The sequence below is a fragment of the Ascaphus truei genome, chromosome 8 (genome assembly GCF_040206685.1).
Source record: "Ascaphus truei isolate aAscTru1 chromosome 8, aAscTru1.hap1, whole genome shotgun sequence".
NCBI classification, from domain to species: Eukaryota; Metazoa; Chordata; class Amphibia; order Anura; family Ascaphidae; genus Ascaphus; species Ascaphus truei.
This window is the reverse complement of record NC_134490.1, coordinates 23,473,214-23,499,732: the sequence shown is the minus strand read 5'-3', so window position 1 is coordinate 23,499,732 and position 26,519 is coordinate 23,473,214. Positions and strand designations below refer to the sequence as shown.

At 47.7% G+C, this 26,519-nt stretch overlaps 1 protein-coding gene across 2 annotated transcripts; it reads left to right on the top strand.

Moving 5' to 3' along the window:
• Positions 1-25,692, top strand: LOC142501228 (beta-microseminoprotein A1-like). 2 transcript variants are annotated; one of them, XM_075610817.1, is made up of 5 exons: positions 1-163; positions 9,212-9,297; positions 13,204-13,327; positions 23,967-24,072; positions 25,503-25,692. In XM_075610817.1, exons 2-5 carry the CDS (start codon positions 9,295-9,297, stop codon positions 25,627-25,629), a joined length of 360 nt encoding a protein of 119 aa, XP_075466932.1. In that variant the 5' UTR covers positions 1-163; positions 9,212-9,294; the 3' UTR covers positions 25,630-25,692. The 2 variants fall into 2 exon arrangements, with proteins under 2 accessions (XP_075466932.1, XP_075466931.1); XM_075610816.1 differs by lacking the exon at positions 1-163 and having other exon boundaries at positions 9,145-9,297.
• Positions 25,693-26,519: the final 827 nt, after the last annotated feature.

The window sequence follows — 26,519 nt, the reverse complement described above, 5'->3', positions numbered from 1 at the left end:
CTGCTACACCGCGGCTCCTCCCCGGGCCGTCCTCCTCTGCTACCCTGCTTCGTTCCCACCGTCCATCTCCTCTGTCACCCTGCGCCGCTGTGGCGGGCCGCCATCATCTTCTCCTGCCGCCGGTCTCTGCTCCACTCCCGCGGTCCTCCTCCACCGAAGCCAGGTAGGCATTGTTGAGGGACTGAGATGAGGAGGAAAGGTGAGATGAAATTGAATTGGAAAAAGTCTCTCCGGGTTAGCACTCAACAGAAGGTGGCAACCCTGGATATATATCAAGGCAAAAGTGGTGCAATTCTAGGGCAAACAAAAATGCACCATATGTACATTATTAAAGCAAAAAATTCCCATTGAAATCAACAGGATTGTGTTCTTTATTACATATAGTGCAGTTTTTTGCCCCAGTATTGCGCCACTTTGCCTTCATACTAATTCCCCATAAAGCTTAATTAAAGTACATTAAAAACAAAACAAAGGGATACATTCTCTGGTTACATTTTCAGAGCAAGCTAAGGACACGCTAGTTTTCAGCGTTTTTCTTAAAATCGAGTTATCACGTGAATCAGCACCTTAGGTTTCACTTTCTATTTAATAGTGGGAAGTTAATGCATTGCCAGCAATGTGCTTCACTTCCGCTTATTTGAACGGCTTTGAACTGAATGGGAGGATTGGAGTAAAATGAACAAGGCTATTGCCTAATGTCTTTTTACTTTATGCTAATTGCATTCCATACCCACTCAAAACGTATCCCACGTTCTCTGAAATAGATCGCCTGTCCCATCTACTTCGCAATCACTTGCATTCTACTATTCCTCCGATTTGCTTACGCCCGGTAAAGACATTCACATACTTAGCAATTATATGAGCTGCTTTATCATTTGGAATGCAACGTGAACTCATTGTGTGTCCAAGTGAACTATGTAACCTCATTTATAATAAGTACACGAAGCAAAGGGATGGGATTTGTGTGACATATGGAATCATATAGGTATTTTCTGATATAACAGGAAAGCCTAACAGATATTCTGATTTTTATATTAATCAAGAACAACTGGAATCCTACGGACTGTACCAAATCACTGGACATTTACCATAGCATGGCTCTTGATTCATCACTAAAGGAGCAGTTCCCCAAGTTCGTTTTTTTTACCCCACTTTTTTTTGTTACATATGTAGGAAGCCAGGGTCTTGGGAGCTAAACCGTGTTCATTTCAGCTCTGGGGGGCCCCTGGTTCCAGAGATACTTATCAGAGAAGGTGCTGCTGGTAGCACTGGTGGAACTACCATATGTGCAGCCAGTTCAGCTGCACCAGGGCCCCGACTGGTTAGGGTCAGAGAGAGAGCATGGGGAGGGTGTGGGGAGAGAGCATGGGGAGGGTGAGGGAGGGTGTGGGGAGAGAGCATGGTGAGGAAAGGAGGGGACGGGGAGAGAGCATGGTGAGGGTGTGAGGGGGTCGGCAGAGAGCATGGTGAGGGGGTCGGCAGAGAGCCTGGTGAGGGAGTGAGGGGGAAGGCAGAGAGCATGGTGAGGGTGTGAGGGGGAGGGCAGAGAGCATGGTGAGGGTGTGAGGGGGAGGACAGAGAGCATGGTGAGGGTGTGAGGGGGAGGGCAGAGAGCATGGTGAGGGTGTGAGGGGGATGGCAGAGAGCATGGTGAGGGAGTAGGGGGAGGGCAGAGAGCATGGTGACGGCGTGAGGGGGTGGGCAGAGAGCATGGTGACGGTGTGAGGGGGTGGGCAGAAAGCATGGTGAGGGAGTGAAGGGGAGGGCAGAGAGCATGGTGATGGTGTGAGGGGGCGGGCAGAGAGCATGGTGACGGTGTGAGGGGGTGGGCAGAGAGCATAGTGAGGGAGTGAAGGGGAGGGCAGAGAGCATGGTGATGGTGTGAGGGGGCGGGCAGAGAGCATGATGAGGGTGTGAGGGGGCAGGCAGAGAGCATGGTGACGGCTTGAGGGGGCGGGCAGAGAGCATGGTGAGGGAGCGAGGGGGCAGGGCAGAGAGCATGGTGACGGTGTGAGGGGGCAGGGCACAGAGCATGGTGACAGTGTGAGGGGGTGGGCAGAGAGCATGGCGAGGGAGGAAGTGGGGGGAGAGCATAGGGGCAGGCAGAGTGCAGGGAGAGAGGCCGAGTGCAGGGAAACAGCATGTGAGGCAGCGAGGGGCGGGGTGTATACGTTTTTCTTGACAAACAATCAAATAAATGACACACAAGTGAATCATATTTTATATGTGATTTTACAAGTGATTTGAACCATTGCCAAAACTCAGAGCACATTGGATTTAAGCAGAGCCGGCTTATATAGTTTTGTGGGGCTCAGTGCAGGGGCTTTTGCGGGGCGTCTTACCTGGTCCAGCACAGCATGTCCTCCTCAGATGTTGCGGTGTTATGACGTTGTGGAGTCACGTGACGTTATGACGCCATACGGTATCACGTTGTCATGGCAATGCGGCACAAGGCAACGTAACACAATTTGACGTAACGTGCCATGCCGGGACGCTCTAGGAGGCGAGATGTCGGAAGATCCCGCCGAACCAGGAAAAAGATACTTACAGAGGCCCCACGCTCTCCCCCCGACAATCAGTTTAATTGTTGTGGGGAAGAGCGCGGGGCCTCTGTAAGCGCGGGGCTCGGTGCAGTGGCACCATTGACACCGCCATTAAGCCGGCCCACTTTAAGAATCCCTTTATTAGCACTTGACACTGGCTTCCTGAGCACGGCCGCACCCATCCCGGACTTCTGTCCATAGTGCAGGCAATGGTGACCACTTCCCCCTCCACTCTCCCCTCTTCTCTTTTTTTTTTGTATTATTTGAATTTTTGTGTTTTACGATTAAAGTTATTATTTATGGTTGCCATATGAGTATGTTTAAAATGCCATAACTACAGTGATCACTTTTATGTAATACATTCCCCATCTGTACTGGTCTTGTTTTGTACCCCATTTGAAATTGTGAATAAAAAAAGGGAACCCTTTATTAAAACGATAAGGACTTCCTAAAAGCCGAGGAAAGGGGATTTTAATATTGTTTCAGCTAAACTGTTTCACATTTGCATTTTGAGGTATGAGGTGAATAACTGAGCTACACCTGCATTACAGACCTATGTTAACATTGTATTATTCCATGTGATCTCCTCAGTTCAATGGTCATTCAGGTCAATAGCAGTTAATGCAGGGTCACCCTGTAATAACCTATATCTGAGCGTAGTGAAACCAACCAGAGAGGGATAATAATTGAATAGCATTAATAATTAAAATAAAAAACTTTAACATTGACTCTGTCATTTCTTCCCATTAGTTATGAACATCTACAGTATATGTATGTTAGTGCTAGCTCTTTCTGACTTGTTTTACCTGTGCATAACCCTGTAGCACTTTCTAATACCCTAATAGGGTGTATGAAAGAATAGACAGGTGTGAGGGTGAGCGTGGGTGGCAATCCCTAAGTAATTAGTTGTACTGGACTTCCACAACAATCAACAATTAATCATGTTACTATGAAAACAGACTCCCAACAGGTGTGTCCATTAGATGTCAGGAAGTTCATTAAACAGTTTCGGTGTGCCCAGAGGGATGAATGACATGAACACCCTTATTCAGCAATGAAACGAGAGTAAATGCAGATCCCTCACAGCTATGAGAAAATAACATTATACAGAAACTGGAAGATTTAGGCCTCTAATTCCTCAAGACACACAGTCAGATACTTAGGCCCAGATCCCCAAAAGGGTGCTTAGATTTAGCACGCCTTAGCGCCCATTCATATGAGCAGTGTCAGATTTTCCATTAGGCCTGGGCTTTATGCGGCAAAATTTGGGGGCCGCAAAAATTTCTGCCCCAATATAATTTTGCCGCGTTCTCTGGCATATCGGACCTAATGGGAAGGTTCTTGCCTTTGCTGGCCGCCTCCTCTCTACCTCCTGCACCTTTGGAATCCCAGTGTCAAATGACGCTGCGGACGTCCCCAATGTGACGTCACACGGCGTCTCGTTGCCATGGCAACGCAACATTGCGGCGTCAAATTACGTCATGACGTTGTGTTTCCATAGCAATGCGCCGCTGTGACACTGGGATTCCAAAGGAGCAGGAGAGCTGCAGAGAGGAGGCGGCCGGCATAGGCAAGTACAAAGGGTCGGCAAATTTTGAAAACCACCACTGCATATTATTAAGAGTAAAGGCATGCTAAAGCTTAGACCCTGGATCTGGGCCATAGGGAAAACTGAAAGCGAGACAAAGCAGCCTTGCCCTGTACAAAACATTCAACCAGAAGCAGCACAAGGCTAACCACCCAATAATCTGAGGGGCTGTTGCTGATAGACCACTGACCACCTCAATGCCTACTAATATGGAAGGGCTCTAGGACTGCCAAGTTTTTAACCACGCTTGTCTCAAACCAAGCTTGGGAATAACGCTCAATAATCAGACCGTGCGGTTTTAAATAATATTAATTTGATTACGCAGGAATTGCTGACTGCATGTCATTTATGTGGTGGGTCCACTATTTAGTTAAGTTGCTTCTGTGTCCCATGCTTTGACTATGTAGTGCAGGCTGCTGTGTTGTCCTATACATATCCAAAAGCCGTTAAGGGATCGTATGCCTGGGTCATCTGATGCAGGAAACTAGTCATCAGGGATGACCTATGCTCTTATAATGAGAATCACTATATGAAATTTCCAGTAGCATCACAGTTAAGGGAACTATCTGCTAGCCTGTTTGGTCACTGCTGAAATTTTCTGGAAAACTGTCATCCAACTTTATGGGTTCCCTGATGACATGTTGACGGAACAGGGGACTGTGTTTGAATTTTGACTCATAATGTTCCTTGAGTTGTGTCACTATTGTGGATGTAAGAAAATGTGAACTACCATGTGTCATCCTCCAATGAACATAGCCTATGAAAGATTGAATCGCCATAATAGAAATGATTACGGCATCACCAGAACAATGAAAAGAGAAATAGCCAATGTTCCTGTTTTAGCTGACATTCATATTCCCTTCTGCATCGAGTAATGTCATTTATTGGAGTTGTGTAGATTAGGATTATGGGGGAAGTACAGTTTATTAGTCCATTTAATAGTGCTCCCGTATAACAGTATATTAAACCTATCTTCTATTCTCTTCTTGATACTTGTCTTTTTATATAATCTTAATGTATGTTAATTTCTTTTATTTTCTGGAGATAATTGCCATATTTCTAATGTATAAATAATCTTTAAGATGTGCATTGAATGTAATGTCTACACTGTTTACTGTGCTTTAAAATACTGTGTATTGACTGTGGAGAGGCTGCGTACATTGCTTGCGCCGGACTTCCTCGGTTCTCCTCTCCAATAGCCGTTGATCCATCCGGATGCATAGGGGGACAAGCTCTTCCATATCCGTGGGGTGCTCCTGTGCCGCAAGTTCGTCCTTAAGATTTTGCTCTCAGATGGGCGAAGCCCAAGCCAAAGCATCATCCATTAGCAAGGTTACAATGTATGCCACCATAGGGCGCTGGGACAGAAAGCGGGATGGCATCCGTTCAAACTGAATAGAACACTGGTTCAAAAAACCGCAACAACCAAGAAGGTCATCGCCATCGCGGTTGGGAGTAGGTAGTTGTGGTTCGGAAGCTGTGGTCACAGGAATGGGTCCTGGGACGGGCGCCGCTGAGGAGATAGAGTGAGAGGGGTCACGTTGGGTCTGGTCGGAGATAGCTAGCACAGAGCGTTGGAGTAACCCCATACGTTGGTCATTTTGCGGCAGGTATTTCTCCAGTTTGTCAAACATGTTGGCGTGCGCGTTCAAAACTCGACCCACCTCAGCGGGGTCCATATTTATGGGGCTGAGCATACTGTAACGAGAGCTCACAACAAACAGGACGGGACCGCGAGGCTGAGGTGGGGATATTGGTAAACACCAAACTACAACCGCGTCGGGAGTGCAGAGTGAAGGTCGTCAAGCCGAGTCAGGGTAGGAGAGGTCAGAATGGTCATGATACTCGCCGTGGTCTAGGATTGGAGAAGTCGTATGGTCGTTTTGCGTAGCCAGGGTCCAGAGGTAGAGAAGGTGGGAGTCCAAATGCAAGCTGAGGTCAAGGGACAGAGAAGACGGCGGTCCAGGTATACTGTAAGCTGAGGTCAAAATTACAAGAGAGCGAGACAGAAAGCACAGAGCAACAGCAGGGCAGCAGGATGCTTGAGGCAAGCACTATGTAACATAAACAAGGTTTATGCTCAGCCAATTTGCTTGAGACAAGGCTGAGCATATAAGGATCAGATAGTCAATGAGAGAGCGGCACAAGGCTGTGGGTAATGAGTCATTAGACATAGGCTGTCCGGGGTGTATCACAGGTGTGGAGTAGCTGATGGTACTAACCCCTTGTGTGCCTGTGTTAGTGCGGCGCCGGCGTGTAGTCCTATCAGTGCTAGGAATGTCCACTGCGACGTCAAGGACCGCATCGCGGGGCGGGGCCGAAGCCTGATCCTGGTAGGTGATGCACGGCGCTTATGCATGATCTTAGTGCGGGGCACATCACAGGACGCGTCACGGGGAGCTCCATCTTTGACATGTTAATTTTGAGTCGATGGGAGAGGTAAGAGTAAATCCAGGATAGAGTTCTGTTACGGATACCAACAGTATGGAGAATGTGAAAGAGAAGACTGTGGTCCTCAGCAGAATGGGGCCTTTTGTCACACCCAATCCACTATTCAGCCGCCAAGGAGAGTCATCCACCGGCCATTTTGCCCGTAAAGTAAGTGATTAGCATTAGAGGATAACTTTAGGGGTTTTAGGATAAGGAGTTAAGTTTTTAGGGTAAGGTTAGATGGTTAGTGTAATAGTTAAGGTTAAGCTATTTAGAGTAAGGAGTAAGGTTAGGGGGTTACCTTGGCAGTGAAACGGCAGGTGGCTAAAGGTCCGGCGGCAAAACAGTGGTGGTGGTGGTGGAGGGGTGGCAGAAAAATGTCTTATACCGGTTCACAGTATCAAAAGCTGTAGAGAGGTTAAGTAAATGTAAGCAAAGTGTAACGACCTTGGTCTTCGGCAGCATGGAGGTCATTTGTTATTTTGGTGAGACCTGTTTTAGTGGAGTGAACAATGCAGAAGCCATATTGTAGAGTATCTAGGAGAGAATAGGAGGTGAGAAAATGGAGTAAGCGAGAGAATATAAGGCGTTGAAAAAGTTTAGAGGTAAAAGGCAGGAGGGAGACAGGGCAATAGTTATGGACAGTCAAGCTTGCTGTTTTTGAGTTATAACTGTTGCATGCTTGAAGGAGGTGGAACTGGTACCAGAGCTGAGGGACCAGTTGAAAATATGTGTGAGTAAGTATTAGAGTGAAAGTAAGAGGTTTGAGGCGACGGGAGGGAATAGGGTCAAGAGGGAAAGTGATAGATGGACAGTGTAACGATGCTGGTCTCAAGCAGGAAATGGACCCGCAGGGCTGAGATAGGAACGGGAAAGAACCGACCTGAGCTGAGGGACAGAGTCCTGATAGAGTAGTGAGTCGTAATCCGAAGGTCAGGGCTGGCAGCAGAGTTGCGTAATCGGTGTGGATGTAGTGGTCGAGGCAGGCTGAAATCAAAGGTTAGTCAAGGTACTTGCAATGGTCAGGGCGGGCTGAAGTCAAGGGTAGTCGAGGTACGTGAGCCAGGTCTGGTAACGTGAGAGACAAAAAGCATAAACGCGTTGCATGAACACAGCAAGAAACTGGAATTTTGCTCGGCAACTTCCTGCTAGCAGGGCTGTCCTTTTAAAGGAAGTTGCCAGGAACAAAAATGGATGATCCAGCCACAGAGGGCAAGCGAGAGCAAAATCCCGAACTGGAATGTGAAAACCCAGAAAGGATTTTGCCAATCCTCATAGACAGGAGGAGAACAACTGAGACACTTCCTCCTCTGTGTCATAGGGAAAAGAGTAAAGCAAGGAGGAAGGAGAGTTAGGAAGAGTTGCACAATATGAGGATACAGACAGGATGCCTTAATGAATGGAATCCACCCTAGGACTCTTAAAATAACCAGCAAAGTCCTGAGGTGAAATGGAAGAAGAAAAATAGGTAACAGATGGTGGTCTCAGGGCCGGCTTTATGGCGGTGCCATTGGTGCCTGTGCACTGAGCCCCGCGCTTACAGAGGCCTGTAAACTGATTGCCGGGGGACAGCGCACTGGGTCTCTGTAACTCTTACCTTCTCCGGCGGCATCTTCTTCTGTAGAGTCCCGTCATCATGGCTCTATGACGTCAAATGGTGCCGCGTTGCCATGAGAATGTGAAGTCGCATCGCGCCGCGATGTCACGTGATGTCACATTGTCTTGGCAACGCCATTTGACGTAGCAGACCCATGCTGCCCCACACATGTCCCTACAACGAGCCGGCCCTGGCTCTCAGGAAAGAGTCAAAGACAGAGAACAGGCAGCGTGGGTTACTGATGAGTGTTGGTTAGTGAAGAAAAGTAGTATTTAGTAATAAACATTTTTACATCTGTCATAGAATACTCTTTAGCGGACAAGAAGAGATTAAGACAGTTTTAATTATCTTTACATCTGGAGTACGTCACTGGTTGCATGTCAACCCCCTTCCTATCAAAGACATAACCTGGCTATCTGTTTGTGTTCCCATGATTATGCCTCCTTAAACCCTCAATTCAAGCGCAATAAGGTCAGTGGGAATTAAAAGCTTAAAAATAATGTTTCTGACCTAAGAATGAGTTGGTGTCCCATGACTCTTCATGACGAGATTAAGGAACAGAAATTACAGGTTGCATGAGTGTGGTGATGGCACAAACTTAAGCAACAGAAAATAAATGTCAAAGAACAAACACAATCGTCTCTTGTCTTTTGAACAATATATACGGTAAATATACATATCACTTGTGCGCACATTCACATGTCCCAGGCAGGTCTGCAACTCTGCTTTTCCCCATTATCTCTTAGTGCTTAGTGCTTCCACTGCAGCCAGCGATTCTGGGAAATGACATCCAAATGAGCACACAGTATACAAAATTCAAGCAGGTTATTTCTTCTAGCACTTCTAAATAAAATCCACGCAACAGAGTATTTTACTAATTGACACCCTCCAGTTTTCTTCTAAGGTGTGTGGTAAGGTCTAATAGTACATACAGTATGATACATTGTGTAGCCACTCCTTTCTATTTTTGTTCCGGGAAGCTTTATAATTGCTTCACTCCATACAGCTAACTATCATCTTTAATATGAGCATTCGTTCTGCTTGCTCATTCAGGTGCTACAGAATACAGGTTTTCCCAAATATAATAATCTTATAACTATATAACATCATCCTTCTGGAGGAAAACGAACTCACCAATGGTAAGTGTATTACTTCTTATTTCTAGATGGTCAAAGTCTTTTAAACTACTTGCTTGATTTGAATGAATGATATAAATTGTAACGGGTATATTCCATTTCTACTGAGTTCACAACTACCTTTTTACATAGTAAAAGTAACACTTGCCAATGGTTTTAGAAATATTATAAATATAAAGAGCTAACCCTTTGGGGTGCCCATCTTATTCCCTTCGTAATCTAACGTAGGGGTGCTCAACTGCAGTCCTCAAGTCCCCCCCCCCCGCCCCTCAACAGGTAAGGTTTTCAGGATATCACAGCTTCAGCACAGGTGGCTCAATCAGAGGCTCAGTCAAAGACTGAGCCTCTGATTGAGCCACCTGTGCTGAAGCAGGAACTGATTGAGTCACCTGTGCTGAAGCTGGAATATCCTGAAAACCTGAACTGTTGAGGGAGCTTGAGGACAGGAGTTGCACACCGCTGATCTAAGGGCATAAAGTGCTGGTCAGGCACTACCTGCACGGAAACTTCCAATCAAGTCAATGGGAATTTCTGTGTGGTAGGTCTTGATCGGCACTTACAGTTTATTGAATAACCCCATAAAGTAATATTCAACTGTGCAGTGTTTCCTGGCAGTAGTGGCTACTTTGTTGGTGTATGGAGATTTGGAAGGCATTGATCTTTGGCAATGGCTTTCACTGACTTTTTGGAGTCTCCGTTCTCAGAAGTAGCTGGCTGGAAGTGGGCAAGCTTATTCCGTGGTGTCATTGTTGCCGCATTTTCAGAGTCAGAGGAGTTGCAAAGTGAAATCCTCAGTGCAAAACTGTGATATTGTTCATTACATTTGGGCTCCTGTATCTCAGTTATTGACAGGAATCCTGAAGACAACCACATTATAAAAAATAAAATGAGATTTGTATCAATAGTGCAATCTCCTCCTTTCTATGCGATTGCCCTCTCTCTCTTTGCTTTATGTTGCTAAATAGTGTTTGAAAAGTTCACTTGTCACTCTGTCACTAAAAATAAATTGTCTGTGGTAAGTTAAAGGTTAGAACAATCAGCCATATAGGAAGAAAATATTGATCCTATCGGTCTCTTAGGCCGTGCTTATAGTGCCGGCGACACGACCGATGACGTCACCCGTCGCCATTATCAAAAGTTGCAATTGAGTTTAAGGTGATGTCACAAAAGGGGAGGGCAGAGGCACGGAGAAGCTCACGATTGGCCGCAAGGGGAGACTGTCGCCGAAAAAATCAAATAACAGTGACTACCAGATTTCTGGTAGCACTGTTGCTTCATCGCTGTCGTGCACTATAAGCGCACGCGATGGCGACAATGCATTTGTCGCGTCGCCGGCACTTTAAGCGCAGCCTTATTTGTGTTAGACCAGGAGTGGCCAACTCCAGTCCTCAAGGGCCATCAACAGGACAGGTTTTCAGGATATCCCTGTTTCAGCACTGGTGGCTCAATCAGTGATTCAGTGAGCCACCGGTGCTGAAGAAGGACCTGATAGGAACGTATCTTCAATCAGGGTTACTTTAGCAGGGAAACTCACTTCATGCACCTTTAAGGGATTAATAATGACTAGTAAATGTTAGTAATTGTGGCAGGACGGCCTGTAGCCGAGGTCAGGGAACAGTCCAGACGTGTAGTTTCAGGGTAAATGAAAACGTTCAGTGGCTTTATTTCTCCACAGCAACATAACATGCGGGTACACTGTCCCTTTAAACAAAGCAAATCCTGCTCCACATTGGGAGAAACTGACTAACACAGCAGGCCTATCTAGCAGGCTGGCTGGCTAAACCATAACCAAACCGTAAGAGTCTTTTAAGCAGTCATGAAAACAAATGAAACAAATCTTACTTTGGTTGCAATAAGTAGTTTGATGTATCCGTCTGGCTAGCAGCACATATATCCATGTGCTCTGGTCTGAGAGAGCCAGCTACTGCCAGTCACAAGATCCTTTTCTACCCTTCCTGGCTATCAGGTGTCAGCTTACATCCTGATTACCTAACTTCCACCTGAGTTAACCCTTATGAGTGCTGGATGAAGCACTCAGACATATGTCTCCCAGGCGTAACTGATAGGAGTTGACTTCACTCTGTCACAGTAATACTGTTGAAATTATGTTTGGGAAGGTCCCTTTATTGCAACCTTTCCTTAATTAAAGCTGGTTTATTTATAGAAGTTTCCTACAAGTACACTACTCTCTTGATGACTTCGGTACACACCTTTGGCACAGAATCAGCTTGCCACCTGCTCTAACTTTAGCAATGAATCTCTTTCAATCCTATTTATTAAATGTCTATGATCATCTCTCTCTAATCCAGGGGTGGTCAATTATTTTGGCTAGAGGGCCACTTGACAAGCTTTAGTAAGCTTCACAGGCTAGAATAAACATTAAGTTTGTGTCCCCCCCCCCCTCTCACTTCTTCCACACTCTCTCACTCTTCTCCCCCTATCTTCCACACCCCTCTCCCCATTCTCTCCCCTCCCTTACCCCCCTCTTTTCTCCCCGCCTCTCTCTTCTCCACCCTTTCACTCTTCTCCCCGCCTCTCTCTCTTCTTCCCCCTTTAACTCTTCTCCCACCTATATTCTCCCCACCCTCGTTCGACCCCCCCCTTTCATTCTTCTCCCCCTCTCTGTTCTCCCCTCTCCCCAACTCTCTCTTCCCCCCCTCTCACTCTCCCCCCCCCCCCTCTCTCACTCTTCTGCCCCATAACTCTCTCTTTCACTCTTCTCTTTCAGGCCCTAACTGTAGTGTGGGCGGTGGAGGCAGCGGCAGAGGAGGCACCAGCCTGGCGAGAGCCAACTCAGGCCGTGATTACGGAATTTGGGTCCCGCTTCTCCCTACTCTTAAGCTGCCTCCGCCGCTCACACCACTGGAAGGGGCCAGGTAGTGGGTCCCAACCTGTGGCCGGCCGCAGTCAACCATCAGGCCCACGGGACGTACTTTGCCCTTCCCTGCTCTAATCAATAGCTTAACATTGCATTTCCACCTTGTAACAGTTGAGCGTTGAAATTTTTTTTTAACCTGAGAGATGTTTACCTCCTTAGTACAAGAGAGGCTGTACATTTTGTCTATAAGCCATAAACATTATTATGTCCATTGGCAGAACACTGAGGCACTCCGAAAGTGACAGAGGACCTCTTCAATCCATTTATATATCATCTAGATACAATACACAATCTCCATAAAACAAAACCCCAGAATAAATATCCCCAGGATAAACTGGAACGTGGCCAATCAAGCTCATCATTTATTGTAACAACCATTGTTCCAATAGTGCTCTTATTTAAATATTTCAAATGTATCTCACTTGTCTTGGTTCCATAAATAACATTGAATATTATCCCTCACATTCTATAATAATATCACTCATCTTGTAGTTGTGGCCTGAGGTTGAAGAACTCTCGCCAGCATTACTATATTGTACCTCATGATCACTTACAGGGAGGAATCATTTCTAAATAACTCAGTTGCCAGAATATGTGGCTTCACATTGTGGAATTACCATGTGGTGTACAGTATGTATCAAGGGGAAAAAAACAGACAATTTTGCCATTATATTAATGCTGAAGTGTCAAGGCTTGTTGAAGCTATTTTACCATGTGTGTGCAAGCATGTGATTGAGGGAATGTGAATAGAAATGAGAGAACTTGCACACAGGAACATAGGCCTTTATTAAATAAACTCCGAAAACCAATGGCGCTTTTCTACCAATAACGGTGTCATTGGCTCTTCGGAGCTTTCTGAATAATAACCATAGTCCTATGTGATGGCATCAAATTCTAATTCTCTATTCATCACTTGTTCCCTTTCCTGAGTGTCAGAAAACACCTTTGGTTTGTTGATACCTAGACCTACAGAAATAATTGCTATAAAACAACAACATTATCCTGCTTAATTTCAATGTTTCTCTTTTCAGTCTTACCGGAGTCATCTTGTGCTTGCTACACTGGCTTTGGTGTTTTATTTCTTAGTGACATTATGCAATACGTCGTGTTACAATGCAGAAATGAGAAGGATGAGACCGGGCAGTGGATATGAGGGTAAGATTAGGATATGTTAAATCTGTTTTACATTACATCAGCCCCAGTGGCGGATTAAGACCCTCTGGGGCCCCTAGGCACCAAGACTTTGGGGGCCCTTCTTCAAGACGGCCCTCCTCCTGCAGTGTCATGGGATTATGTGACGCCGGATCGCCATGAGAACGCAACACGCCCGCTTCCGGAGAAGATAAGAGACACCCCTCTTTCTCTCTTACACACATCTTACCTTGGAGGAGGAGGGAGAGTATGGCAGACAGAGACTACCAGGCTGCTGCATGGGGAGCAGGGGGGCTGCAGCACCGGCACAACGCAACCTACTGGGGGCCCCCTAACCTTGCGGGGCCCTACGCATGTGCCTAGTGTGTAATCCGGCACTGCTCTGCCCTGTAAACTTTAAGGCTGAGTCCCCTGTGCCGCTGACCGCACTCATGCTTGGAGAGCAGTGACGTCACCAACTCTCCAAGCATGAGCGACGTGTGTCCGCGCTAATTCACAAGCGTGCGCGGGGGGCTTTGCAGGCAAGCTGAGCGCAGTTTAAAGTCAGATTTTTTTGTTTACGCAAGCACCAAGTGTGGGTGAGCATCCATGCGTGCGCGCTCCGTGTGAGCGGGGACATAAAAATTTAAATAGCCGGAAGCAACCTCGCCAAGCACCGTGCGGTCAGCGCACTCAGCGGCACAGGGGACTCAGCCTAAATGGTCATCACTTATTGAATCAAATGATAGCAACAGTATGGAGAGAAAGAACTTACTGCAGAGACTAGAAATGTATCTTATACTATATTAGTGAAAGCACTGTATGTTTGCCTGCCTGGATGTCCGGTGTCCCTAGCGGCAATCTCATTGGTCCCTTGGGCCGCCCGCCCCCGCACACCTGTCATTGGGCTCACACACTCACACCACCCCCTTGGCCCGCCCCCCACACCTCTCATTGGCCTGAGGCGGAGTGAAGGGCCAAAGGTCCAAAAAAACAAAAAACACACACACACACACACACACACACACACATCACTATACACACACACACATCACTATACACACATCACTACACACACACACACACACACACACACACACACACACACACACACACACACACACACACACATCACTAAACACACACAACCCCCCCACACACACGGTGTTACATACATTAGCGGGGCTCACAGTGTTAGCAGCACATCTCCCGCTCTCTTCCCCACCGGTCTCGGAGGCTCCGCCTCTCCCTCCGCCTCTCCCTGTTTCCCGCGCTTTCACCCCCCCCCCCCTCCACGTGGGAGCTGCCGGACGGGTGAGGGAGCTGCCGGACGGGTGAGGGAGCTGCCGGACGGGTGAGGGAGCTGCCGGACGGGTGAGTGAGCGGTCTTCACGTCCCCTCACCCCCCTTCACCTCCCCCCACTCACTTCCCCTCCACCCCCCCACCCGGCGCCGCTACACTCAGCGGGGGAGCGGAGTGATCACCTCCCCTCACTCACTTCCCCTCCACCCCCCCCCGGCGCCGCTACACTCAGCGGGGGAGCGGAGTGATCACCTCTCCTCACTCACTTCCCCTCCACCCCCCCCGGCGCCGCTACACTCAGCGGGGGAGCGGAGTGATCACCTCCCCTCACTCACTTCCCCTCCACCCCCCCCCGGCGCCGCTACACTCAGCGGGGGAGCGGAGTGATCACTTCCCCTCCACCCCCACCCCCCCGGCGCCGCTACAGTCAGCGGGGGAGCGGCCACAACACGCTGCCTCCCGCCTCAGATCCACGTGGGAGCTGCCGGACGGGTGAGTGAGCGGCCTTCACCTCCCCTCACCCACCCCTCACTACACTTCCCCTCCCTTCCACATCCCCTCCACCCCCCTCCACCTCCCCTCACCCACCCCTCACTACACTTCCCCTCACTACACTTCCCCTCACTACACTTCCCCTCCCTTCCACATCCCCTCCCCTTCACCTCCCCTCCACCCCCCCCCCCTTCACCTCCCCTCCACCCCCCCCTTCACCTCCCCTCCACCCCCCCCCCTTCACCTCCCCTCCACCCCCCCCTTCACCTCCCCTCCACCCCCCCCTTCACCTCCCCTCCACCCCCCCTTCACTCCCCCTTACAACCTCCCACCACCTCCCCCCCTTCGCACCTCTTCCCACCACCTCCCCCCCCTTTCCACCGCCCCCCCCCTTCCCACCTTCCCACCACCTCCCCCACCTTCCCACCCCCCCCTTCCCACCTTCCCACCCCCTTCCCACCACCTCCCCCCCCTTCCCACCTCCCCCCTCCACCCCCCTTCCCACCACCTCCCCTCCACCCCCCCCTTCACCTCCCCTCCACCCCCCCCTTCACCTCCCCTCCACCCCCCCCTTCACCTCCCCTCCACCCCCCCCTTCACCTCCCCTCCACCCCCCCTTCACCCCTTCACTCCCCCCTTACAACCTCCCACCACCTCCCCCCCTTCCCACCACCTCCCCCCCTTTCCACCGCCCCCCCCCTTCCCACCACCTCCCCCCAACTTCCCACCACCTCCCCCCCTTCCCACCTCCCCCCTTCCCCCCTCCTTCCCCCCAATCCCACCACCTCCCCCCTCCTCCCCCCTTCCCACCACCTCCCCCCTCCTCCCCCCTTCCCACCACCTCCCCCCTCTTCCCCCCTTCCCACCACCTCCCCCCTCTTCCCCCCTTCCCACCACCTCCCCCCTCTTCCCCCCTTCCCACCACCTCCCCCCTCTTCCCACCACTTCCCCTCCTCCATCTCCCCCCTTCCCCTCCACCCCCCCCCTTCACCTCCCCTCCACCCCCCCCTTCACCTCCCCTCCACCCCCCCTTCACCCCTTCACTCCCCCTTACAACCTCCCACCACCTCCCCCCCTTCCCACCTTCCCACCACCTCCCCCCCTTTCCACCGCCCCCCCCCTTCCCACCACCTCCCCCCCCCCCTTCCCACCACCTCCCCCCCTTCCCACCTCCCCCCTTCCCCCCTCCCCCCAATCCCACCACCTCCCCCCTCCTCCCCCCTTCCCACTACCTCCCCCCTCCTCCCCCCTTCCCACCACCTCCCCCCTCTTCCCCCCTTCCCACCACCTCCACCCTCTTCCCCCCTTCCCACCACCTCCCCCCTCTTCCCCCCTTCCCACCACCTCCCCCCTCTTCCCCCCTTCCCACCACCTCCCCCCTCTTCCCACCACTCCCACCACCTCCCCCCCCTTTCCACCGCCCCCCCCCCCTTCCCACCTTCCCACCACCTCCCCCCCCTTCCCACCTCCATCTCCCCCCTTCCCCTCCTCCATCTCCCCCCTCCTCCACCTCCCCCCTCCTCCACCTCCCCCCTTACCCTCCTCTCCCACCACCTCCCCCCCCTTTCCACCGCCCCCCCCCCTTCCCACCTTCCCACCACCTCCCCCCCCTTCCCACCTTCCCACCACCTCCCCCCCCTTCCCACCACCTCCCCCCCTTCCCACCACCTCCCCCCCCTTCCCACCTCCCCCCTCCTCCCCCCCCCTTCCCACCTCCCCCCCCTTCCCACCTCCCCCCTCCTCCCCCCTCCCCCCTTCCCACCACCTCCCCCCTTCCCACCACCTCCCCCCTCCTCCCCCCTTCCCACCACCTCCCCCCTCCTCCCCCCTTCCCACCACCTCCCCCCTCTTCCCCCCTTCCCACCACCTCCCCCCTCTTCCCCCCTTCCCACCACCTCCCCCCTCTTCCCACCACTTCCCCCCTCTTCCCACCCCTTCCCCTCCTCCATCTCCCCCCTTCCCCTCCTCCATCTCCCCCCTTCCCCACCTCCGCCCCCCCCCCTTCCCCTCCTCCACCTCCCCCCTTCCCCTCCTCACCTCCCCCCTTCCCCTCCTCACCTCCCCCCTTACTCTCCTCACCTCCCCCCTTACCCTCCTCACTTCCCCTCCTCCACATCCACCTTTCCCCATCCCCCCTCTCCCCTCTTCCCCCCCTCCACCCCCTTCCCCCCTCCACCCCTCTTTCCCCCCTTCCCCCCTCTTTCCCTCCTCCCCCACCTTTCCCCCCTTTTCCCCTCCCCCACCTTTACCCCCTTTCCCCCTTCACCCCTCCCCCCCTTCACCCTTTCCCCCACCTCCCTCCTCCCCCACCTCCCTCTTCCCCCTTCCTCTCCTCCACCTCCCCCTTCCCTTCCTCCCTTCACCTCCTGTCACCACCCCCCCTTCGCCTCCTGTCACCCCCCTCCTGTCACCCCCCCTCCCTTCACCTCCTGTCACCCCCCCCCCTCCCTTCACCTCCCGGCAACCCCCTCCACCTCCCGTCACCCCCCCTTCACCTCTCCCCCTTCACCTCCCCTCCGCCCCCCCTTCACCTCCGCTCCGCCCCCCCTTCACCTCCCCTCCGCCCCCCCTTCACCTCACCATCCCCCACCACCCATCCTCACCTCCCCTCCGCCCCCCTTCACCTCCCCTCACCACCCTCCACCACCCCTCCGACCTCCCCTCCCCTCCTTCAACTCCTTTCGTCCGCCCTCCCGCCTCTGCCTTTCTCCCACCCGCACTTCTGCCTTTCACCCGCCCACCGCTCACATCCCCGCGCCACACAGCCGCCGCACGCACTAAACAGACCTGCCACACTCGACAAACACCCGCCGCCTCTCACCTACCCCACACACTCGACACACACCTGTCGCATCCTGCCCCTACGCAACAATATCACTGACCAGCTGTCACCCGCACTCGCCACACACCCGCCGCCTCACACCCTAGCAGGACCCCGACCCACAGCCAGCACTCACTACCCACGCGCCACCCGTACTGAACACCCACCCGCCGCCTCACACACGCTCACACCCTAGCAGGACACACGCCTCACATTTTCACATCACTTATGTCACCAAAATATACATTGTACTGTGGTGTGTTTACAATAAACCAGTTTTATACAACATCGTATTACATTTTATTCCATCTCTCTTTTCAACATTATTATCCAACCTTTACAACAAATACTCACCTATTGTTCCACCATTTATAAATAATACTACCTATTACGGATTTACATCCCGGGCAACGCCGGGTCTCTCAGCTAGTGATAAATAAACTTGTGTTTGGTAGCACTTGAAATGGAAAGTTTTATTTTTAATATCCCCTCTATGCCAATTACGGACATTTTTCTTATTAATTTTATTATATAGTGTACACAGCACTATGCGGAATATTAAAAGGAACTACTAGTACTATTTAGTGGAATTGTGATAAAAAATAATAGTCAAAACAAAACTAGATATACAGATAGAAGAGGACACTTACCCTAAAAAACTTACTATTGAGGTGTGGATTGGAGATAGTAGTATACATCAGTGAATGAGAAGTATAAAGCAGAGCAGCAAAGGTACGTAGGTATGTAACGACAAGATAGAGTTATTTGATACCAAAAAGCAGAAACGCCATTATATCATAGGTAAATTATAGCATCTTATTTTTCCCATTTTGTATGCTTCAGCAGGTGTAGTTAATCAATGTATTGCTTTATTTATGTAGTGCCATTTATGTACATAGCGCTTCACAGCAGTAATACACAGGACATAATAACATAACACATAATGGAAATACGCGCTTGAGACATAAAAGTAACATTAGGAAAAAGGAGCACCTGCCCCAAAGAGCTTACAATCTAAGTTAATCTAAATACAGTGTACGCCCCTCTCTGCATTAGATACAACTCCAGTCCCCTGTAAAGTGAAAGATTTACCTGTTTACTGTGAAATAATTAATCTTTTTATTTCCACTGGCTTCTGTGTAATTGTAATCTTATCTGATACATAGGGGTATTCCACTGTATATCCACGAGGTAGGAGTTTGGTTCCATTATCGGACATAAACGTCCGGAACAGCCCCTTTGGTGTATAACGAGTAAGGCCCTTACTGCCCTTCCCATTTATTTGTTTGGCAAATGCTATCAGAATAATTGCACAAAACAACAAAGAAAATAGTATGGATTAACAATTTGCAAGTTGATACAAGAGTTTATCAGGGTGCACTACTCCATTTTTAGTTTTTTTTTATTATAAATACTTCCGCTGATTTTTATTGGTGGTGGAGGATATTTAAAAATGTATGTATGTATGTATTTCTTTATTTATATGGGGCCATCCATGTACACAGCGCTTTTCAGCAGAAATACACGTAACATAATAATATAACACATAGTGGGAATAAGCGCTTCAGACATGAGAGTAACATTAGGAAAGGAAGTCGCTGCCCCACAGAGCTTACAATCTAAGATTGTAGGGAGAATTAGTAGGGAGAATTAACAGAGACAATAGGAGGGTGTTATGTAAGTGTGTCTGCAAGGGGCCAAGGTCAGTGCATGTGAGATGTAAAAGTGGTCTCTACGGAATTATTTTAGTTTTTCTACTGCAGCTCAGATCACTGCAGTATTTGGGTTTTCTGCTGCATTCTTTCAAGCAGCAAATCTTCAGGAAGAGGGAATTGAAAAGAGAGTAAAACTATTTTTCTCAGAGTCGATTAGGTAATTTAGCAACGTACAACCTAGTTACAGGTTAAAAGACTGTATGTAAGGTAAGACACGAATAAAAGACTGTATGTAAGGTAAGACACGAATAAAAGACTGTATGTAAGGTAAGACACGTATAAAAGACTGTATGTAAGGTAAGACACGTATAAAAGACTGTATGTAAGGTAAGACACGTATAAAAGACTGTACGTAAGGTAAGACACGAATAAAAGACTGTACGTAAGGTAAGACACGAATAAAAGACTGTATGTAAGGTAAGACACGTATAAAAGACTGTATGTAAGGTAAGACACGAATAAAAGACTGTATGTAAGGTAAGACACGAATAAAAGACTGTATGTAAGGTAAGACACGAATAAAAGACTGTATGTAAGGTAAGACACGTATAAAAGACTGTATGTAAGGTAAGACACGAATAAAAGACTGTATGTAAGGTAAGACACGAATAAAAGACTGTATGTAAGGTAAGACACGTATAAAAGACTGTATGTAAGGTAAGACACGAATAAAAGACTGTATGTAAGGTAAGACACGTATAAAAGACTGTATGTAAGGTAAGACACGAATAAAAGACTGTATGTAAGGTAAGACACGTATAAAAGACTGTATGTAAGGTAAGACACGTATAAAAGACTGTACGTAAGGTAAGACACGAATAAAAGACTGTACGTAAGGTAAGACACGTATAAAAGACTGTATGTAAGGTAAGACACGAATAAAAGACTGTACGTAAGGTAAGACACGTATAAAAGACTGTATGTAAGGTAAGACACGTATAAAAGACTGTACGTAAGGTAAGACACGAATAAAAGACTGTATGTAAGGTAAGACACGAATAAAAGACTGTATGTAAGGTAAGACACGTATAAAAGACTGTATGTAAGGTAAGACACGTATAAAAGACTGTATGTAAGGTAAGACACGTATAAAAGACTGTATGTAAGGTAAGACACGTATAAAAGACTGTATGTAAGGTAAGACACGTATAAAAGACTGTATGTAAGGTAAGACACGTATAAAAGACTGTATGTAAGGTAAGACACGAATAAAAGACTGTATGTAAGTTAAGACACGTATAAAAGACTGTATGTAAGGTAAGACACGTATAAAAGACTGTATGTAAGGTAAGACACGTATAAAAGACTGTACGTAAGGTAAGACACGAATAAAAGACTGTATGTAAGGTAAGACACGTATAAAAGACTGTATGTAAGGTAAGACACGTATAAAAGACTGTATGTAAGGTAAGACACGTATAAAAGACTGTATGTAAGGTAAGACACGAATAAAAGACTGTATGTAAGGTAAGACACGTATAAAAGACTGTATGTAAGGTAAGACACGTATAAAAGACTGTATGTAAGGTAAGACACGTATAAAAGACTGTACGTAAGGTAAGACACGAATAAAAGACTGTATGTAAGGTAAGACACGAATAAAAGACTGTATGTAAGGTAAGACACGAATAAAAGACTGTATGTAAGGTAAGACACGTATAAAAGACTGTATGTAAGGTAAGACACGTATAAAAGACTGTATGTAAGGTAAGACACGTATAAAAGACTGTATGTAAGGTAAGACACGTATAAAAGACTGTATGTAAGGTAAGACACGTATAAAAGACTGTATGTAAGGTAAGACACGTATAAAAGACTGTATGTAAGGTAAGACACGTATAAAAGACTGTATGTAAGGTAAGACACGTATAAAAGACTGTACGTAAGGTAAGACACGAATAAAAGACTGTATGTAAGGTAAGACACGAATAAAAGACTGTACGTAAGGTAAGACACGAATAAAAGACTGTATGTAAGGTAAGACACGTATAAAAGACTGTACGTAAGGTAAGACACGAATAAAAGACTGTATGTAAGGTAAGACACGTATAAAAGACTGTATGTAAGGTAAGACACGTATAAAAGACTGTATGTAAGGTAAGACACGTATAAAAGACTGTATGTAAGGTAAGACACGTATAAAAGACTGTATGTAAGGTAAGACACGAATAAAAGACTGTATATAAGGTAAGACACGTATAAAAGACTGTATGTAAGGTAAGACACGAATAAAAGACTGTATGTAAGGTAAGACACGAATAAAAGACTGTTGTACTCGGTGTCAGATTTCCCTTTAGGCCCGGGCCTAAGGCAGCAACATTTTTGGGGCGGCAAAAATGTCCGCCCTCATTTGCATTTGCCGCGCTCTCGGCCTATCGGACCTAATAGAAATTAACTTACTTACCTTTTCCTGCCGCCTCTGTTCTGCCGCCCTGCTTCTCCTTCAACATCGAGCATCAAATGATGCCGCACATGTCACACGGTCTCTTGTCGCCATGGAAACCGTGGCGTCGTGCTGTTGCGCTACCGTGGTAACACGATGCCATGCGATGTCATGTTGCTGATGTCCGCGGCGTAATTTGACGCTGGATTCTGAAGGGTTAGCAGGGCGGCAGACACAGGCAAGTGCCTCAAAATGTTTCTGGCCGCCATGAGCGGCGGATTTCCAAATTTTCCGCCCCTAGGCATTTGCCTGTGTCTTCCGCCACCTTTCTGCCACCCTCCTGCTCCTTTGGAATCCCGGCGTCAAATTAGACCGCAACACCACCAACGTGACGGCGTACTGCGTACGGCGTTGTGCAGCCATGGAAACACGATGTCATGATGTAATTTGATGTCACGTTGCCATGGCAATGAGACTTCATGTGACATCACGGTGGGGGTGTCCGCAGCATTATTTGACGCCTGGATTTCAAAGGAGCAGGAGGGCAGCAGAAAAGGAGACGGCCAACACAGGCAAGTAGCTTTGCATTAGATCTGATAGGCCCGAGAGCACGGCAAAATTATATTGGGCCTTCATTTTTGCAGCCCCAAAATTTTGCTGCCTTAGGACCGGGCCTAATGGGAAATCTGACACTGGCTGATTGAGCCACCTGTGCTGAAGCAGGGATATCCTGAAAACCACGTAGCTGCGTCACTGCGTGTCCACGTAACAACGTTCCAACGCGTTTCGTCACTGAAAGTGACTTTCTCGAGGATGGGACGTGACGAAACGTGTTGGAACGTCGTTACGTAGACACGGAGTGACGCAGCTACTGTACGCAGAGAAGTGGTTACAGTCTGCGAGGAGCTCCAGGAACAGATCACCGCTCTGCATCTGGAGATAGAGGCGCTTGTTGCAAACTCTTACTCGGCGCCACAGCGAGGTTTGACAAACAGCAAGTGTTTGCCTCTACACGAGGTTTTGGCGCGCAGTTCATCTCCGTGTGCCGCAAGAGGGAATTGGTATTTTTACCATCTGGAAACGTCATTGCCCTATTTGGAACCAGACCGCAGGTAGAGGAGCCAAACTCCGTGCTCCATCAGGTCTGAGAAGAGTACACCGGAATACCATTGAGAAGGAACACTCTCCTACTGGTGACTATTTCAATCCACTGGGCCGTCAGCAGCCATATTTACTGCTATTAATCCATTACCAGCTTCACTGTTCATCTTCCTCCTTCACAATTTCTTGGTCACCTTGCTGTATTATACCCTCTGCATGTCACTCACGCATTGCTGCACACTGCAATTACTTGTTTTTTTGACTGCTTTTTAATCACACCTATCTAACATTGGTCTATATGACTCCTCTGGTCATTCAATAAATTCTTACCATTATATATTATTATACGGAATTGGTGCTTCTTTTTGTTTTGTTTATATATATATATATATATATAAATATATACAGTGTTCGACAAACCTATACATTTGCTCGCCCCGGGCGAGTGGATTTAACCCCCGGGCGAGTAAATATTGGCCCAAGCAGCACACGTTTGGTACTAGGTGGCGAGTAGATTTTTTTGTGTGGCGAGTAGATTTTTTGGTGATTTGTCAACCACTGTGTGTGTGTGTGTGTATATATATATATATGCACTAATCTGCCCCCCTCCCTCACCCCCCAAAAAATACAAATTAAATGTGCAATCTTTCTGCATATGTAATTACGGATTCTTAATTATTTTTATCAGGTTGACTTGTATAACATTTTTTAATGGTTTTGCATTAGCAATGTTATTTAATTTGCAAGTCCCTTTGAGTGTTTTTTTATTTATTTTTTATTTTTTATAAACACGGTATATCCATTTTCAATTAAACTTTTATCACTGGTCTTACATACTTTCATTGTAGGCTGTGTGGATACTGATGGAGAGATGCACGCTTTCAACTCAACATGGAAATCAGACGCTTGCATGGACTGCGAATGTGATAAAAGTGGAATATCGTGTTGTTCAAAGTAGGTAGAATAAATACTGGCCTGAAATGTAGCTATTTATTTTCTCTCATTATGATGTTAATATTAAATTTGATTGCAAATGAAACATTTACGGAAGCTGTGTGTGAACCCTGCAGATGAGTTATCTTTGCACTTAACTGGTATTCAAAGACAACCACCAACCATATTCCTTCAACCAGTGCTTGAAAAATACCATTAAGGTTCACCAGTAAGCCCAGCGCATGGAAACCTGTGCGTGCAGAAGAAACATGCTAACGCTGCCAGTCAGTTCTGTGCTATGCAATGCATTGTGGGGCACAAATGTTGGGAAGGAGAGCAGTGATTGACAACTCAACCACCAATGTGTTTTTCTGCACCGGTCTTTTAATACCTCGCACCCTCCCTGATTTTTCTATTGAGTGGATTTATACATTATATCTGGTTTGTTATCAATGCTGTGGCCCATGACTACTAAATCACGAAGTGGTGTAAAATAAAACGTTGTAGTGTGTGAATCCAGTTTGAATCCCTGTATTATTTTCCTGTGACCCAGGACAAGTCACTTGATCTTTCTATACCTCGGGCATTGAATTGTTTAGATTCTAAGGTTCTTATTTAATATGCTGTGAAGACATCTTGCATGAGAAGATGCTGGCAGTCCTCGATTATCCACCGGAATCCGTTCTGGAAGTAAAGTGAGTCCCATGTTATCAGTGGCGGTGAGCGTTGGATAACGCATTCAGTCATTGAAAACCGGCCCATAGGTTTGCATTGTAAAGCGTTGGATATGCCATTCATTGTAAAGTGAAACGTTGGATTACGAGGACTACCTGTACCGGCATTCAAATGAATGGAGCCAATAACTTTTCCAGCATGGGGATGATGTCTTCACAGCATAATTAATAGGGGTCTAATTTTGATGGGGCAGGGATTTGTGTCTAATAAATTCTATGTACAGGACTACAGAAATAACGGTGCTTTATAATTAGGGTGACCAGATTAAGACCCGGGAAAAAACGGGACTAATCTTACGCATGTGCAATCGGCACTTTCCGGCTGCTCGTGCATATGCGCGATCGGCATTTTCCGACTGCGCATGCGCAAACAGTGCTTCCCGGCTGCTCGTGCATATGCGCAATCAGCATTTTCCAGCTGCGCATGCACGATCGGAGCCTGCCCGTCGCGCACCTGCAAGAGCAGCCGGGAAGCACTCTTTGCGCATGCGCAGTCGGCGCACGCCAGCGGGACAGAAAGCGGGACAGAGCCTGAAAAAGTCGAGACAGAGCCCGAAAACCCGGAACTGTCCCAGCTAAACCGGGACATCTGGTCACCCTATTTATAATAACAATATTATTACTAGTTCAATAGCATTAATTACCATGGACAAAAATGACAACGGTCTAGTAAATAAAGTACTATATTTCCCATCATAAATTTGTATTTATTTCTAGCAGTAGTATGCCTTACCTGGCAGAACCCGATGCATGTGAAGCTGTATTCAACACTACTTCTTGCAGCTACCAAGTGAAGAGGAAGGATAACACTTCTGAAGCTTGTAATTCACTCGCTATGATGTGACGGCTACAATTAAATAAAAAATATGACTTTTGAAATGTGTCAATAAACATTACATTTATAATAGCTGCCAATCCTGTCAAATGTGCTGATAAAAGAAGAAATGCTCTAAAAAAAATAATAAATAGATATACATATATATTCATAACCTTACATTGTTCGACATGTTCGCTTTTTAGCATCATGGTCTCAGAGATTTCATTCGAGTCTCACTGGTAAAAATCATTACGATTCCAATTACATACCATTTTTGGCAAGAACCCCCAATGCTCATTGATTCCTGTCTTTGACGGTCAACATTTCTGAGAATGTCGTTTCTGTGAAGCACTTTTGGCAAATGTAAAAAAATAAATAAAGATAAACATGATAAAAATGATTCATTATTAATGTATTAGTGTTAAGTGTAATTATTGCCAGTGTTGATGCAAAATGGTGCACTCTGTGATGATGTCACAATGTCAGCGACCGTCCATCCTACAGGCAGCCGAACGGGTGCTCCTAGCTGCACGGGATACACCGCTTCACCTAATACTGTACTACTACAACACAGGAACTTCAAATAGGGACTCCCTTTACCCAAAAATTCCTGTATAGCTGGACACTCACCAGGTGATTTGAGCACAGGGACCGTCAGGATTCATTTTTGATGTTGACCCTATCATATATCTGACTACTCCCAGCTGACGGCACAGTGTCAGTTACGCTCTATTTTCCAGGCAATTAAAACAAACACAAGGATACCTATTTGGTGATATGCACTCAGAGTACAATGGGCTATATAAGTAGGGATTAGGGCCGGCTTGATGTCAGTGCTATCGGTGCCACTGCACCAAGTCCCGCAGTTAGAGGCCCCGCGCTCTTCCCCACAACAATTAAACTGATTGTCGGGGGAG